We start from the raw sequence: 15358 nt of genomic DNA, 5'->3' as shown, positions 1-15358 counted from the left end.
CTCCTAGACCTTATGTAACAGCTGTTTATTACCCCTGACCAGGGTACGATACCGGCAACCCAGTTTCCGAGTTTCAAGTGCCTTCACTTCCAACACGTGGCTGCTGTTTCGTTCTGCTGTATAGAAACGGAAGTTAGGAGTTCAGGTAGCCTTTCCCGGAGGAGTATTGAAAAGCCAACAGCCATGAAATTACCGCACCATAGTAATTGGGCACCAACACGATGGGCACCCACTCAGTTGATGATAATCTTGGTGTCTCCGTTCTTCCAAACAGTTTGCCCCTCTTCCTGATCCTGAGAATCTTAGTGCCAAGCCATCAGTCACCTCTGAACTGCCCTCCCTGACCACCTGCCAAATCCACACAACCACTGCAGCTAAGAAACCTCCGCGCACAACCGAGGAAACCCATAAAATAAATTTCAATTTAATAAAGCATCCAATCAAAAATGGCAAGATGGCCGAGCGGTCTAAGGCGCCACGTTAAGGTGAACCCTTAATTACTCTCTTCTCAGAGATCCGTGGTCCGAAAGGGCGTGGGTTCGAATCCCACTCTTGTCACTGTATTTAGATCCTTACGTCAGATATTTGACATCTGAGTTCTTTTGCCACGTTGGGGTACTCAACCATTGATCACGATCCGTAGCTGAGAGTAAAGGTTTGAATCTCAATCTTGCCAGGTCCTTTTTTCTTTCAATCGTCCAGATCTTTAGGCGGATGGAGTGAAACAGTCGAGTCGAGTCTTGGACTCACTGTCACCCATTGAACCTCGCGTCCTGCCGGCCAACAACATCCATCACCCACCTCTGCCGCTTCATCCCCCACCCTCATGCGGCAAAGTATGGCGAGATGTTAATGTGGTCTTGACAGCACAATACAGGAAAATAAAGCCCTGAGCTGTCTACCAAGGGACACGGCAGGGCGAGCATGAGGTTGGGGTTGGAGAGTTCCTGGTGCCAATCTTGACGGCTTCGCCATTCTTTACCGGGACGGCGTAAGCGGGCCCGGAAATCGCGGCCGTGGTGACCGTCTTAGGGGACAGGAAACGGGACGAAAAGCGTTACTCTGATAGGTCCAAAGTCTCTCCATCGCCGGCTCAAATCTCGAATCTCGGCATCAGTTGGTGTGGAGCTGTCCGTACAATGGTTCTGAAACACCGGCTTGAGCATGTTCTTTGATTTGGGTCTTATCGGAAGGCAGCCCCAGAAGAGGCATTCTTCAGCGAGAATCCTCAACGCGTTCGAGTTCTCTCAAGGTTGCGGACGAAAGTGCGGCGACCCAAAAAAATGCCGGCAGACAACAACAATCGTGCCCAAGCATAGGAAAATGGTTCCAACAACAGGTTGGCCGGAGAGATTGTCTTGGACAGTCCCAATTCCCTGCGAGCACGACACGTGGATGCGTCCTCACTGTCCCCCTCCCAGCAGGAAAAGAAAACCAGTCCACGGCGAGACTCTTAAGTCCTCACAGCGAGGAGGGCTCCAAATGGCTTTTTATCTACATTTTCTCTCGATGACAAGAGATGCAAATGCCAATCCAACCCCTGAAGAGGCTCATCTCGCCAGCGGTTAGTGCCGCAATCTCAAACTGCAAACATCACTGGGCCAGTGCCAACGTGCCGGGGCTGACCCCTGTCGAACCGCATCCACTGCCGAGATGAGACGCCAGGAACCGTCCATAGCCGCCGTCCTCATTGGACAAGCCCACGAGGCTATCGAAGATGGATGAGTTGGTCTGGCCGGCCCCCCAATGGTGCCCCAGAATTTCATGGAGCAACAAACTTGGAGGCCCCCTTGCCAGGGCGGAATCCTTTCCCTTTTCCCATTCGGCGTTCTGCGTTTCAGGACGTTCTCTCGTTTCCCTCGTCACTCGTTGTCGCGATCCTCGGCTGTCAACCGCCTCCTCGGTCCCGGCGATTGCGTCTTTTGACGACGGTTGTTGTCCGTCCATACTCCCTCGGCGCGTGGATCTGGGCCAGGCAACGCGCTTCCTCTTATGCGTTGAGAAGACGCATGCCCAGGGGACGTAGGGAAGCTTTAACATAGGAGGCGTTGCTCAACCGAGAGTTCTGCTCCTCAGGCCAGCCTTTCAAAACTTCGAGACAATGAGGTTCACAACACTCCAGGCCGCCATCGGCTCGGCCTCCATTCTCTTCTCGGCCCAGCCCGTTTCCGCAAACCTGGGGCACCGGCACGCACACGACCAATATGCGAAAAGGCATGGGCATGGTCATGGCCACCAGGCTGCGGAGGTTCTCGACGCACCAAAAGTTGCTCCAAGGAAAGCGCGCTGCACCCTGCCCGACCATCCCGATCTGGTGCGCGTCCCTGGCGAGAAAAACAATGGTTTTGCCATGAGCCCTGATCAACCCTGCGAGGATGGAACCTGGTGTCCGCTGGCGTGCGTGTCTGGCAAGGTGATGGCGCAGTGGAAGCCGAACACGACTTACAACCCTAATGAGTCGATGGTAAATTGACGGCCCTCCTCCAGATCCGAGTTCGGATTGTGATGTTGACGAAATTTCAGCTCGGCGGCTTGTATTGCAATGGAGGAACGCCTGAAAAACCCTTCAAGTCGGCGCCCTACTGCGTGGACGGCACAGGCGCAGTCAAGGCCGTGAACAAGGCGGGCAGCATCGTGTCGTTTTGCCAGACCGTCTTGCCTGGCAACGAGGCGATGATTATTCCGACCGATGTTACTGACACGGCCACTCTGGCTGTCCCAGGGCCGGACTACTGGGACGGCACTGCTGCACAGTTAGTGTTGAGGCCAATTCCGTAGCACAAAGACCCAATACTGACCTTTCCCAGCTACTATATCAACGCGCCGGGGATACCCGCCTCTAAGGGCTGCGTATGGGGCAAGATCACCGAGCCGATCGGCAACTGGAGCCCTTTCGTCGCCGGAGCCAACACCGTCGCCAGCGGCGACACATACGTCAAGATCGCCTGGAACCCCGAATATCTGTCGACCCCGCTCTCCCAAATCACGCCGACCTTCGGCCTCAGGATCGAGTGCCCGTCGGGAGGCTGCAACGGTCTGCCGTGCGCCATCGACCCGTCTAAGGGCGGTGTCAACGGCCTCGACAGTCCCGTCTCGACCAACGGCGTCGGCGGCGCCAACTTTTGCGTCGTGACCGTTCCCAAGGGCCAGACCGCCAACATCGTCGTCTTCAACACAGACGGATCCTCCGGCTCGCCTGGCCCATCCTCCTCCAGCAACCCTCCCTCCGCACCCAGCACAACCTCAACCGTTGAGAAACCAACCTTCTCCTCCGAGACGACAACAACCACCGCGTCCTCCTCCGCCGCCTCCTCCTCCTCTACCTCCTCATCCTCTTCCTCCTCAGCCGCCAGCTCAAGCACAACAGACGCGTTCTACGGCGGCATGTTCCAGGAGCAGGACGCCCAGGGCGAAACGTCGTACTACAGCACCTCCCCCACACCCACGCCCCAGCCCGCCGCGAGCTCAGTCCCAGACACGACGGCGGGCGCCGTGTCGCCCACCTCGAGCAACGAGGGCGCGGCGGCCGTCGCCGCCGAAAGGGGCTCGGCGATCGCGGGGCTGGTGGTGGCGCTCGTTGCTGCTGCCGCGCTGTTTTAGTTCGCGTTCGTCCTCGCCAGGGGCGAATTTCTCCTTCCTTTTGCCGCTTGCTCCTGGTGGCACGCTTTTTGAATCTTCATAATATATCAATGCCGCCTTGGGACGGATCTCGTTCGCCAGTACCGATACAACCACCTTTTTTTGCCCACGTCCTTGGACTGTTTATTGACGACCCACATATCCCCAAATTTTAGTGTTTATTGGTATTTGCGGTACCCACTTGCCGCCGATGCCGGTCTCTTTCTTTTGTTGACCGGCCTCTTCTTCGACTCTATTTCCCATTTCGATTCTGTTAGCCGAGCGGGTTTGCTCCGGTTTATTTTTTGGGCCATACTGAGTTGTTGTTCAAACTTCCTGTTCCTTCGCGATATACCCCGTTGGATTTATTTCTTGGTCTGCGAATCCCTGGTCGTCATTGGTGTGGTTTGATCTGGGATATTGGTTGTGTTGGTTTTCTCCCGGATGAGTTGGATTTTTGATGTCTAAAGATGGAAAGGATGGATGTATGGCCGGAATGAGGAAGGGTATGGCCAGGTTTTGGACGGTTGAGATTTCTGAAATGGGGGTGAACGTAAAATGTGTGTATTGGTGCTGCGCTATTGGTGGTGTCCATCCACAGGGGCAGACACAACAAGCTCAATCAAAATAAAAGCGAAGTTGATGGACGATGACAAGTGGCTTTATTCCCAGTGGAAAGCTTATGTGAAGAAGAAGAGGAGCGGGATCTTCGACTTATGCCTGGCATGCATCGTGCGGTTCGGCGCTCTCCCTTGCATCTCAATCCCACCACTAACACAACTCCAGGGAGGGACAATGCCGTACGACACCGCTTAAGCACTGTGCTACCCTCAGTCAACCCGATATTATACACATGTCTCACAGGCCACCTGTCCACCCAATCCGACCCCTTTTACTTGCCCGTATACCCCCCCAGGGTCATGGCGGATTCCGCACCCAACCGGGGACGTCGTCCATCTCCCCCGGCGGCTCCACGCTCTCGCCGCTGTCGCACGCATCCAGCGCCTCCTGATGCGCCTCCCTAAACCGCTCCAGAATGCTCTCATACGGATTCGGCCAGCCGGCCGCCACGGCATTGCCACCCTTCTTCTTGGCCCCTTCGACGGCAAATCGCTTCTGCTGACGAGCGATGAAGCCGTTGAGCAGGCCCGAGTACACGAGCCCGGCGACCACCGACTCGACGTTTTCGACGTCCGGTTTCTTGTTGCCAAAAATCAGACCCTCGGACGGCATCAGCCGGCGGGGTCCGCTCGGCGGCGAGACGAGCAACGACGAGGCCGCGTCCGACGACTCGCCCCCCGCGGTGGCGCTGTTGGTGACGGCTTTGAGGAAAACCGAGTTGATTTTGTTCTTGTTGTTGGCTGGCCGGGATCGCGGCGCCGGCGGTTTCGCGGGCACGTAACCCTCCAACAGTTTCTGCGTGTACCCTGCCGTCGTGACCAGGTCTTCAAAAGATAACTGAGGGGCTCGATTGCTCGAGGGGTCTCCCCCGGACCCCTGCCAGGTGAGGAGGAACGTCTTGCGGGTGAAGGAGCGCCAGACTAGGGGCTTCAGGCGGTAGAGGAAGGTGAGGTAGAAGCCCTTTTCCCAGAGCCAGTCGCGGTTGAGGGCGAGGGCATGGTGGAATGCGACAAAGTTGCCCGTGCGGATTGCTGTGCAGATGGGCAGGAAGATGTCGGCGAATCCTGCGGCTTCGGGGCGTTGGAGCAGGGCAAGGGAGGGGAAGCGGCCTAGTAGCAGGTTCGCCGGGATCCAATGGGTGAGGATCTGCCGGCGGTGTTTCTGAAATCGAGGGAGGCATTGGCGATAGGCCTCTTCAAGGCACATGTGCGCTCGCAGGTAATGGCCTTGGTCGAAGTTGAACCGGCCTAGGTAGTAGAGGAAGGTGACTCGCTGCGATGCCGGGTACAGGGAGAGAGCCGGTCCGCTTGTCGAGAGATTGGTGAACATCTGCACGGCGAGCCGTGACTTGTCGCACTTGAACGAGATTAGCACTACGCAAGTCTAAATGGGGGAGGGAGGGGGCGGATGGGCTCACAGCAAAGAGTAACTTCAACGTCAGGTTGGCAAATAGATAAACAGCCACCTTCTTCCCCTTGGGCTGCGACCATCGCGTGCTGGACCGATCGGTCAAGCAGGAAGTGAAGATTTTCTGGATGATGTCGGCGGCCAGCTCCACGATAGTCCTTTTCTCGCCGGCGTCCTCCTCCGTCGTATCGCCCTGGATTTGCGCCAGCAAATGGGGCTGTCGAGTAAGGCCCATAACCAATTTGGACAGCGATTCAGAGAGCGACATGCTGGTCTGCAGCAGCACGGTGCCATATGTTGGGTTGGTCAGCGCATTTGCACAAGAGCTAGAGAGACGTCTGTCAGCGAAACAGATGCGGATGGAAGATACAAGGAGAATGGTTCGTACATGACAAGATTGCTGAGCCGGGAATGCAGTCTCACGACATCCTCAAAATCGACATCGCGCCAGTACTCCAGGTACTCTTTGATGAACGAGTTGAAGCCCGGCCATGGAGAACCCTTTCCCTCGGGCACATTGTCCTCTTCGGGGAGACATGTGTCGATTAGATGCTCGAGAACCGGTGAGTTCTCGGGAAAGCCCGCCTTGAGCTGGCTGCTCATCTCAAAGTAAATACTGGCAACCTCGTTTTCGACTAGCAGCCAATTGCGGAGCTCATCACCATTGAGCTCCCGGACAAACCCCCGAATGCTAGACAGGAATTGAACCACGAGATTTGACATTGTGGCGGCGATGTGCGTTCATCTGACGGTGGGAGATGGATGTGGAGGCCTTTGTTGGCGCTGAAAGCAGTTGATCGCCGACCATGGAGCACCCCCCCATCAACAGGATATGGGTGCGCAACTCAACTTGCCAGATTATTGTCGCATTGCAGCCGTGACGGTGGAGAGGGGACCAGACACAAGAAACTAGAACATCGGAAGTTGGGCTGGGTTGAGCTTCACGCTCAAAGCAGAGAGAGGAGGAGAAACTGAGAAACAAGAACAAAGTCATGACCCTGAAGCTACTATCGACTTGATTAACCCTAACCCTGTAAGTACACAACAACCACCCCTGCCCTCCAAAACAACACGGCGTGCAAGACGCTATCCAAGGGCTGCTTCCTTCCATAGGCAACATAACTACAGGCAAGATGCAAGATAACGTCCGGCAGGACGGGATTCCTCAAAAACCGCATTTTTCTGCTTCCTAAGAATACATCTGATCAAGTATGGTTTGCATATTTGTGTGTGTAGGTTGCTGCCAGCAGAGACAACCAGGCTGAGACCCAGCTGCCTGGTTTACACAGACTCGATCCTCTGCACAACCATGGCTGTTGCCGCGCCGCCTCCGTTGCAAATGGCCGCGACGCCGTACTCGCCAGGTTTGAGCTGATGCAGTAGCGTCACAAGGATGCGGGACCCCGAGCTGCCGAGGGCATGACCCAGCGAGATGGCACCACCCAGCGGGTTCACCTTTGCACCTTCTAGGCCGAGGATCTAAATACCTCAGTTAGTGTGGGTTCTCAGCTTCGTGGAAGCGCTCGACTATGCCTCACCTTCTCATTGGCCTTGATTACCGCGGCAAAGGCCTCATTGAACTCCCACACGGCGACCTGGTCCTTGGTGATACCAGCCCGCTCCAGGGCAATGGGGACTGCCTTGGCAGGGGCAACGGGGAAATCAATCGGGTCAACAGCAGCATCGGCCGAGCTACAAATACGCGCAAGGACCCGCGAACCGGCGCCATACTCCTGCGCAATGGCCTTGCTGCCAAGCACCAGCGCGCTGGCGCCGTCGTTGAGCGTCGACGAGTTGGCCGCTGTCACGGTGCCGGTGCCGTCGCGGACGAACGCCGGCTTGAGGGTGGGCACCTTCTCCAGCTTGATGTCGAGGTATCCCTCGTCCATGCTGATGATCGTGTCCCCCTTCTTGCCCTTTACCGTGACAGGCGCAATCTCGTCGGCAAAAGCGTTGGCCTTCCAGGCGGCCTGCGCCCGCTCGTACGACTGGATCGCGTACTGGTCCTGCGCCTCCCTCGTGATACCGTACTGCTTCGCCGTGTTCTCGGCGCAGTTGCCCATGTGGATCTGGTCGTAGACGTCGGTAAGACCGTCCTTGATCAGCCCGTCCTCCATTTTTACGTGGCCGAACGCGGGCAAACCGCTCGCGCGAGGCAAGTAGTATGGCACCCTCGACATGTTCTCAAAACCGCCGGCGACCTGGGCCTCGGATATCCCTAGCTGAATGTTTTGCGCCGCAAATACAACCGCTTTTAGCCCAGAGGCGCACACCTTGTTGATGGTGATGGCTTCGACTGTTGGGGGGAGACCGGCGAAGATGGAGGCTTGGCGCGCCGGGGCCTGCCCGACAGAGCCCTGAAGGACATTGCCCATGTAGACATCAGTGATCTTGGAGACGGGCACCTTTGACTTCTCGAGGGCGGACTTGATGGCGACGGCGCCGAGCTGGGGGCCGGTAACGCTCACATAGGATCCGTTGAACTATGAGAATTAGAGCACTGAAGGCAACGGTACATGCGCAAAATCATGAGGTCTCGAATACATACTTTTGCTGTTGGTGTCCGGGACGCGCTCAGAATGTAGGCATCTCGGATCTCCTGCCGGGGGCAAGCATGTGACGAGAACAGCCGAACCGAGCCGGCTTTATTAAGATGCGGCAACACACGCAGCGCAACTCTGAATTGGCCTGCCATGACCACGACAAATGTGGACTGTGGGGGATAGCAAGGAAAGACACAGGATAAGACGACAAGAATCTGAAGCTCGAGGAGAAACAAAAGCTAGAGGGTTGTGTCACGGGCAGCTCGCCCATCCCCAGGGCAGCATTCTTAAAAGACATGACGGCGGAACTGCTCGGCTTGTGACGGACAACGGCCAGTCTCCGGGTGGGTGTGGAGGTGGGGCAAAAGATTCGGGATTAAGGCGCCACTTCGGCACTCCCCAGAAAAGGGAGCCTGGCTTCCTTGGTTAGGTAAGCTCAAGTGGAACCGCATTCCATGCTGCCACCTGGGTGGGAACGGGTCTGTAGAGAAGATGATGATCTCAAGAGAACTCGACGGCGGGAGGTCTCACTCGGGGGTATCCGTAAGTTTGCACTCATCTCCAGTCGCTCATAGCCACATTGTGCCAACATGAAGCGAAAGCCTCCAAATCGACGGGCGACTTCAGTGGCGGGTTTGCTGTTACCGAGAGCAGCCCCGCTCAGCGGTATTACTCACGCTGATTGGTTGAATATGCCCCGTTAAACAGATATCCCCAACTGAGCTTCGTCCCTCGGAATCCCATCATCGCCTTCGACGACATTCGCCGCTTGCGCCGTGTTTTCTCCGCATCCTTCTCCTACCGATTCAGCTCAACTTCGGTTTGTTACGTTACGTTGCCTCAACAATAACCTGTTTTGCTCTCTCACGTACCTCACCGACGACTACCGCTCTATATTGCTCTGTGATTAAGATGTCGACCGCCGCTCGCCGCCGTCTCATGCGAGACTTCAAGGTGAGAGGCATCATCCGAGAGCTGTCATTCTAAGAGTGTGGCGAGGCTAACATGCTGGATACAGCGCATGCAGACTGATCCGCCCGCTGGCGTCTCCGCATCTCCCGTCCCCGATAATGTCATGACCTGGTGAGCGACCGCCGTCTTGACATCTCTCGCCCAGCTCCGCAGCAACTGACTCCGGCGACCCCCCAGGAACGCTGTCATCATCGGTCCGGCGGATACGCCGTTCGAAGACGGGACCTTCAGGCTCGTGATGCATTTTGAGGAGCAGTACCCCAACAAGCCGCCATCCGTCAAGTTCATCAGCCAAATGTTCCACCCGAACGTGTACGCCACCGGGGAGCTCTGCCTCGACATCCTCCAGAACCGCTGGAGTCCGACCTACGATGTTGCCGCCGTGCTTACCAGTATCCAGAGGTGGGTGGTGGAAGCAAGCAAGCATGAGATGTTGGTATTGGATGGGATATCGGCAGCTGACACAACTCGGTAGCTTACTCAACGACCCTAACACCGGATCCCCCGCGAACGTCGAGGCGTCGAACCTGTACAAGGACAACCGCAAAGAGTACACAAAGAGGGTGAGGGAGACGGTGGAGAAGAGCTGGGAAGATTGAAGGCTTGGTGCTCGACCATCGGTCCAGGTGGGGAAGTCGGCGGGCTTGATACTTGGTGACACGGCTGCATGATTTACCATGGTAGGGCCATGTCTAGGGCACGTGATATGAGCATGGATTCGACCCAACATAGTCATTCTCTTGTTCAGGAGTTCTGGCGTTTTGGGCCGCGTTCCTCTAGCATCTGGATGCATGTTATTCATATTGGGCGTTGGAAGTCAGATATTCCCCTTGTACAGGAGTTCGGATTCGATACTGGGGGGGGAAAGGGGAGTTAGAGTTCAGGCCCGCATAGTCGTTACAAGTAAGCCTAAGTAGATCTACTTTTTTTTACCGGTCACATTATCCCGTCTGCTCCTGATTTCGAGTCCTATCCAAGCACTACAGTGTCAGAAGCTCAGGTACTTCTTATATGTCTGATCATAGTCGGCAGTCGAGTGCAAATCACCCCTGAGAGTGGGACCAGACAATGCAGCTTTGGCCTCGTTGTTTCCCATGGAGACGATCGGTTTTTGATACTTGCATTCTGCTCCTTCTTCATCTTCTCTCTCTTTAAGATGTGAAGTCCCGTACCTGATCTGCGATGTTCAAGGATTACCGTCCATGTGCCGTCTCCACCCGCATGAAGTTCATTTGACCCCTGGTGCCTAGAACAATGCTCGCCCGCTGCAGCCGGCCGCAAGGCACTGCGAGCTCTGAGCGGGGCTCTGTCTCGTGCTTTGACCCATGAAACAGCCACTCACAACCGCGGAATGGCGCGTCTTTCAGCCCACGGTCTCCGAGTGACACCCGAATGCCAAAACATCCACCTGGAGGGTCGCTCACTGCAGCCTTACCCCTGACACCGCCCAGACCCCACCACTTTCTCATAACGTGGGCGTTTCTGGCAACCTGCATTCGATTAGACATTTCGTTATTCCGTTTCAGGATCTCCCCACGCCCAAGTTTCTGCCTGCCAACGCCTGACGGTGTACCATTCCGTCGGTTCACAGTCGCTTCCAACGAGCCAATAGATACAGCCGCGCTCCCCCACGACGCTCACTCGCTGTCGAGGGCCGCTTGCAAATCTGTCGTCCGTTGCCAAACACCGCTTCGTGCCCTCTTCCTGCTCTGCGCCGCCCTCCCTTCATGATTTTGCGCTTCCCTGGAGCGCGGGAAGCGGGCTGCCATCATGTCCAACGCAAATAGCATCAAGGTTGTGGCTCGATTTCGCCCGCAGAACCGGGTCGAGATCGAGTCGGGCGGCCAGCCCATTGTCAGCTTCGATGGCCCAGATACCTGTACCATCGATGTGAGTCGCCCCGAGGCTGTTAACCCTGCGCTCCGCCGCGGTGTCCCGGCTTGCGTGACTAACCATGTAAAACCCAGTCACGAGAAGCCCAGGGCAGCTTCACCTTTGACCGCGTCTTCGACATGTCATGCAAACAATCCGACATTTTCGACTTCTCCATCAAGTCAACCGTAGACGACATTCTCAACGGCTACAATGGCACTGTCTTTGCCTACGGCCAAACTGGCGCCGGCAAGTCATACACGATGATGGGCACGAATATCGACGACGAGGAGGGCAAGGGCGTCATTCCGAGGATTGTCGAGCAAATCTTCACCAATATTCTTTCCAGCGCGGCAAATATCGAGTACACGGTGCGGGTCAGCTACATGGAAATTTACATGGAAAGGATTCGCGATCTTCTGGCGCCGCAGAATGACAATCTTCCCGTCCACGAGGAGAAGAACCGCGGAGTGTACGTTAAGGGTCTGCTGGAGATTTATGTCTCGAGCGTGCAGGAGGTGTTTGAGGTCATGCGGAGGGGCGGCAACGCACGGGCGGTCGCCGCGACGAACATGAATCAGGAGTCGTCACGCTCGCACTCAATATTCGTCATCACCATCACCCAGAAGAACGTCGAGACGGGCTCGGCGAAGAGTGGTCAGCTGTTTCTGGTCGATTTGGCGGGTAGTGAGAAGGTTGGCAAGACGGGCGCCAGCGGCCAGACGCTCGAGGAGGCCAAGAAGATCAACAAGAGTTTGAGCGCCCTGGGCATGGTCATCAATGCCTTGACAGACGGCAAATCCTCCCACATTCCTTACCGCGACTCAAAACTCACTCGTATCCTGCAGGAGTCTTTGGGTGGTAACAGCCGGACAACGCTCATCATCAACTGCTCCCCAAGTAGTTACAACGATGCCGAGACCCTCAGCACGCTGCGCTTTGGAATGCGCGCCAAATCCATCAAGAACAAGGCCAAGGTCAACGCCGAACTAAGCCCGGCCGAGCTCAAGATGATGCTTGCAAAGGCCAAGACGCAAATCACGACCTTCGAGAACTACATTGTTAACCTAGAGGGCGAGATTCAACTATGGCGTGCTGGCGAAACGGTGCCCAAGGAGAAATGGGTGACACCCCTCTCCGCAGACGGTGTGGCGGGAGCAAGGGCAGATGCAAGGCCTGCGAGACCACAAACGCCGTCCCGGTTACTGACTGACAGGTCAGGGGCCGAAACGCCAGGCATCTCCGAGAGAGCCGGGACTCCCAGTCTGCCTCTGGAAAAGGACGAGCGGGAGGAGTTCTTGCGCCGAGAGAACGAGCTCCAAGACCAGCTGGCCGAAAAGGAGACGCAAGCGGCTGCAATGGAACGGCAGCTGCGGGAGACGAAGGAAGAGCTGGCCGTCCTGAAGGAACACGATGCGAAGGTTGGAAAGGACAACGAGAGGCTGATCAACGAATCAAACGAGTTTAAGATGCAGCTGGAGAGGCTAGCGTTCGAGAACAAAGAGGCGCAGATTACCATGGACGGCCTGAAGGACGCCAACTCGGAGCTCACGGCCGAATTGGACGAGCTCAAGCAGCAGATGCTCGATATGAAAATGAGCGCCAAGGAGACGAGCGCGGTGCTGGACGAGAAGGAGAAGAAGAAGGCGGAAAAGATGGCCAAGATGATGGCTGGCTTTGACCTCAGCGGGGACGTCTTCAGCGATAACGAACGGGCAGTCGCCGACGCCATCGCGCAATTAGATGCTCTGTACGAGATCAGCTCCACCGGCGACCCGATCCCGCCCGACGACCTCAAGGCGCTGCGGGAGAAGCTGGTCGAGACGCAGGGATTCGTGCGGCAAGCCGAGCTGTCCGCGTTCAGCGCCGCGTCAAACGAGGTGGAAGCTCGGAAGCGCTCCGAGCTTGAGGAGCGCCTGGAGGCCCTCCAGCTGGAACACGAAGATATCCTCTCGCGCAACCTGGATGAGGCGGACAAGGAGGAGGTCAAGGCCATGCTCGCCAAGACGCTGTCGGACAAGTCCAGCACTCAAGTGCAGCTGGTCGAGAGTCTCAAAGCCGACCTTGCGGTCCGGACGTCGGAGAACGAGCGGCTCAAGGCGCTCGTCGACGACCTGCAGCGGCGGGTCAAGGCCAACGGGGCGGTCCCCATGACCAACGGCAAGACGGTGCAGCAGCAGCTGGCCGAGTTTGACGTCATGAAGAAGAGCCTGATGCGAGACCTGCAGAACCGGTGCGAGCGCGTGGTCGAGCTCGAGATCTCGCTCGACGAGACGCGCGAGCAGTACAACAACGTGTTGCGCAGTAGCAACAACCGCGCGCAGCAAAAGAAGATGGCCTTCCTCGAGCGCAACCTTGAGCAGCTCACGCAGGTGCAGCGCCAGCTCGTTGAGCAGAACTCGGCGCTCAAGAAGGAGGTGGCCATCGCCGAGCGCAAGCTCATCGCCCGCAACGAGCGCATCCAGAGCCTTGAGAGCCTGTTGCAGGAGAGCCAGGAGAAGATGGCGGCTGCCAATCACAAGTACGTTTCCTCCCCCTTCCCCCCACTTCCCGCGTCACCAAGTTATGGGAAAACATTTGACTAACGTCCGATCCTTTTTCTTTTCTACTACAAACAGATTCGAAGTCCAACTGGCCGCTGTTAAGGACCGCCTCGAGGCCGCCAAAGCCGGTAGCACGCGCGGGCTGGGGCCGGAGACGGGGCTCGGCGGGTTCAGCATTGGCAGCCGCATCGCCAAGCCCCTCCGCGGCGGGGGCGAGAGCACGGCCTCGTCGGCGCATCCCACCGTCGCAAGCCTGCAGAACCCGCCCGAGAATAAGAGATCGAGCTGGTTCTTCCAGAAGTCGTGAGCGGAGCCGATGCCGGTGTCGTTGTCACTTTCGCGGGTTGGGATCGGCTGGCTTGGGGGTTGGTGGGCATGAGCTCAATTGAGGGTGTGTTGGAGTGGTTCGTGTGGATATACCCTCCTTTTGTCAGATGTTGGGCAGGTGTGGTGTTAAACAGGGGACTGGATAGGGTAGGGATGGTTCTCATTGCGTAGATGTGGGGTCATACGGGGTGGTGGTAACCGGTACCTGGGCTATCTAGATGTTCTTGTCGACCCACGCGTTTCCTTCTGAGGTACCCTATCCTGTATACTTGGTCGACCGGGGTTGCTGGGGGCGAGGTGTGAGGGGTAAATGAGAGAGATCAGGGCGGCCTGCATAGCTGGGACTTGGGGTTGGGACGGGAGTTTCTGGTGACTTGAGGGGTGAAGCACTGTTATTGTAATTTGCATCGTCTCAAGGAACAGACAGTATTCATTCATCTTGTCTGGAGCAAGCTCAAAGTCTGTGGGGTGATCTTTCAGAGGGAGAAACTCGGGCATGACATTAAATGCTGGAAACAAGAATGTCTGCAACTGAACAGGCATACATCAAGTAATGATGATCGTCTTCACCTCCACGCCATTCCATACCTTGTCACTATCAAAGGCGTGCAACACCACGCCCTGTCTCCTACACACCTCCTGAAATCCGTCTCCCCTATCCACATCGACCCTGGCCAACAACAGCGCCACCACCTCAGTCCTCTGAGTCGACATCGTCCCATCCCAGATATACGTTGCCGCTCTCAGCATGACGAATCGCCTAAACAAGCCCGCGATTGCCTGCTCACTGTTAACTTTTGAATCTTCCTCCAACACATCGAATATCACCGCCGGCGCAATCCCCGGCAGTACATGATCTGCTCCCACCTCATCATTCCCGGGCGGTCTCCCTGGCAGCACCGGACGCCAGGTTCCACCGAGGAGGTTGTACATGACATCCAACACCTGCCCGCGTATCGTGACGAATCCGGCCGTGACGGGACCATACACGTCGGCCGTCTGCGGCACGGTAGCGGCTCGCAGGACCTGGAGCACGGGCTTGACCTCGTCGTCGCCTGATCGCCGGTACCGGAACTGGTCCAGATGCCGGTCGATGTAGCGCACGGGACCGACGATGGACGCCCATAACCAGCTTGGGGCGTACGGGACGATGGGCATGCGGCGGGTGATGGTGATGGGCTGCTGCTGCTGCTGCTGCTGCTGCTGCTGCTGCTGGGAGTCCGCCGGGGCGGCTGCGCCGTGGTGGGAGATTTACAGGAGGGAGTAGGCCATGTCGGAGGACCAGAGGCCGGCGAGGTAGCGCGTCGAGGGTGGGAGCTTGGTCTGCATAAGCGTGGCGAGGCCCGAGAGGGCGGGGAGGCGGTCTTTGGGATCGGTGAGGCCCTTGCTGGTGAATTGGGAGACGATCTTGGGCCATTCGATCAGGAGGTCGTGTTCTGTGACCGAGAAGGGGGT

At 56.9% G+C, this 15358-nt stretch overlaps 6 protein-coding genes and 1 non-coding gene across 7 annotated transcripts; 4 read left to right on the top strand and 3 right to left on the bottom strand.

Moving 5' to 3' along the window:
- The first annotated feature begins 448 nt into the window (after positions 1-448).
- N657DRAFT_t51 lies at positions 449-558 on the top strand. Its single transcript has one exon. It is a non-coding gene; the product is annotated as a tRNA-Leu (tRNA).
- Positions 559-2101: 1543 nt separating this feature from the next.
- On the top strand, positions 2102-3600 carry N657DRAFT_567538 (glycoside hydrolase family 132 protein; the record flags this gene model as incomplete). Its single annotated transcript, XM_062788521.1, has 3 exons — positions 2102-2464; positions 2524-2753; positions 2808-3600. The coding sequence occupies 3 exons, from the start codon at positions 2102-2104 to the stop codon at positions 3598-3600; spliced, it is 1386 nt and encodes a 461-aa protein (XP_062650341.1).
- Positions 3601-4536: 936 nt separating this feature from the next.
- Positions 4537-6369, bottom strand: N657DRAFT_569651 (uncharacterized protein; the record flags this gene model as incomplete). The annotated part of the gene is made up of 3 exons (XM_062788673.1): positions 4537-5595; positions 5657-5972; positions 6035-6369. 3 exons carry the CDS (start codon positions 6367-6369, stop codon positions 4537-4539), a joined length of 1710 nt encoding a protein of 569 aa, XP_062650340.1.
- A 275-nt stretch (positions 6370-6644) lies between these two features.
- N657DRAFT_689069 (acetyl-CoA C-acetyltransferase) lies at positions 6645-8768 on the bottom strand. Its single transcript, XM_062796975.1, has 3 exons — positions 8195-8768; positions 7185-8129; positions 6645-7125 (listed from the first exon to the last, which is right to left on the bottom strand). The coding sequence occupies exons 1-3, from the start codon at positions 8339-8341 to the stop codon at positions 6928-6930; spliced, it is 1290 nt and encodes a 429-aa protein (XP_062650339.1). The 5' UTR covers positions 8342-8768; the 3' UTR covers positions 6645-6927.
- Positions 8633-10120, top strand: N657DRAFT_593109 (ubiquitin-conjugating enzyme). The gene is made up of 5 exons (XM_062789939.1): positions 8633-8732; positions 8792-9143; positions 9208-9272; positions 9339-9563; positions 9637-10120. The coding sequence occupies exons 2-5, from the start codon at positions 9102-9104 to the stop codon at positions 9758-9760; spliced, it is 456 nt and encodes a 151-aa protein (XP_062650338.1). The 5' UTR covers positions 8633-8732; positions 8792-9101; the 3' UTR covers positions 9761-10120.
- Positions 10121-10621: 501 nt separating this feature from the next.
- Positions 10622-14352, top strand: N657DRAFT_643348 (kinesin-domain-containing protein). The gene is made up of 3 exons (XM_062792533.1): positions 10622-11051; positions 11129-13554; positions 13652-14352. The coding sequence occupies exons 1-3, from the start codon at positions 10932-10934 to the stop codon at positions 13881-13883; spliced, it is 2778 nt and encodes a 925-aa protein (XP_062650337.1). The 5' UTR covers positions 10622-10931; the 3' UTR covers positions 13884-14352.
- N657DRAFT_312643 (uncharacterized protein) lies at positions 14259-15323 on the bottom strand. Its single transcript, XM_062786743.1, has 2 exons — positions 14771-15323; positions 14259-14683 (listed from the first exon to the last, which is right to left on the bottom strand). The coding sequence occupies exons 1-2, from the start codon at positions 15059-15061 to the stop codon at positions 14450-14452; spliced, it is 525 nt and encodes a 174-aa protein (XP_062650336.1). The 5' UTR covers positions 15062-15323; the 3' UTR covers positions 14259-14449.
- Between the last annotated feature and the right edge of the window lie 35 nt (positions 15324-15358).

The sequence above is a fragment of the Parathielavia appendiculata genome (genome assembly GCF_033297405.1).
Source record: "Parathielavia appendiculata strain CBS 731.68 unplaced genomic scaffold N657scaffold_3, whole genome shotgun sequence".
In the NCBI taxonomy this organism is placed as follows: domain Eukaryota; kingdom Fungi; phylum Ascomycota; class Sordariomycetes; order Sordariales; family Chaetomiaceae; genus Parathielavia; species Parathielavia appendiculata.
This window is presented reverse-complemented; position numbering and strand designations above follow the sequence as displayed.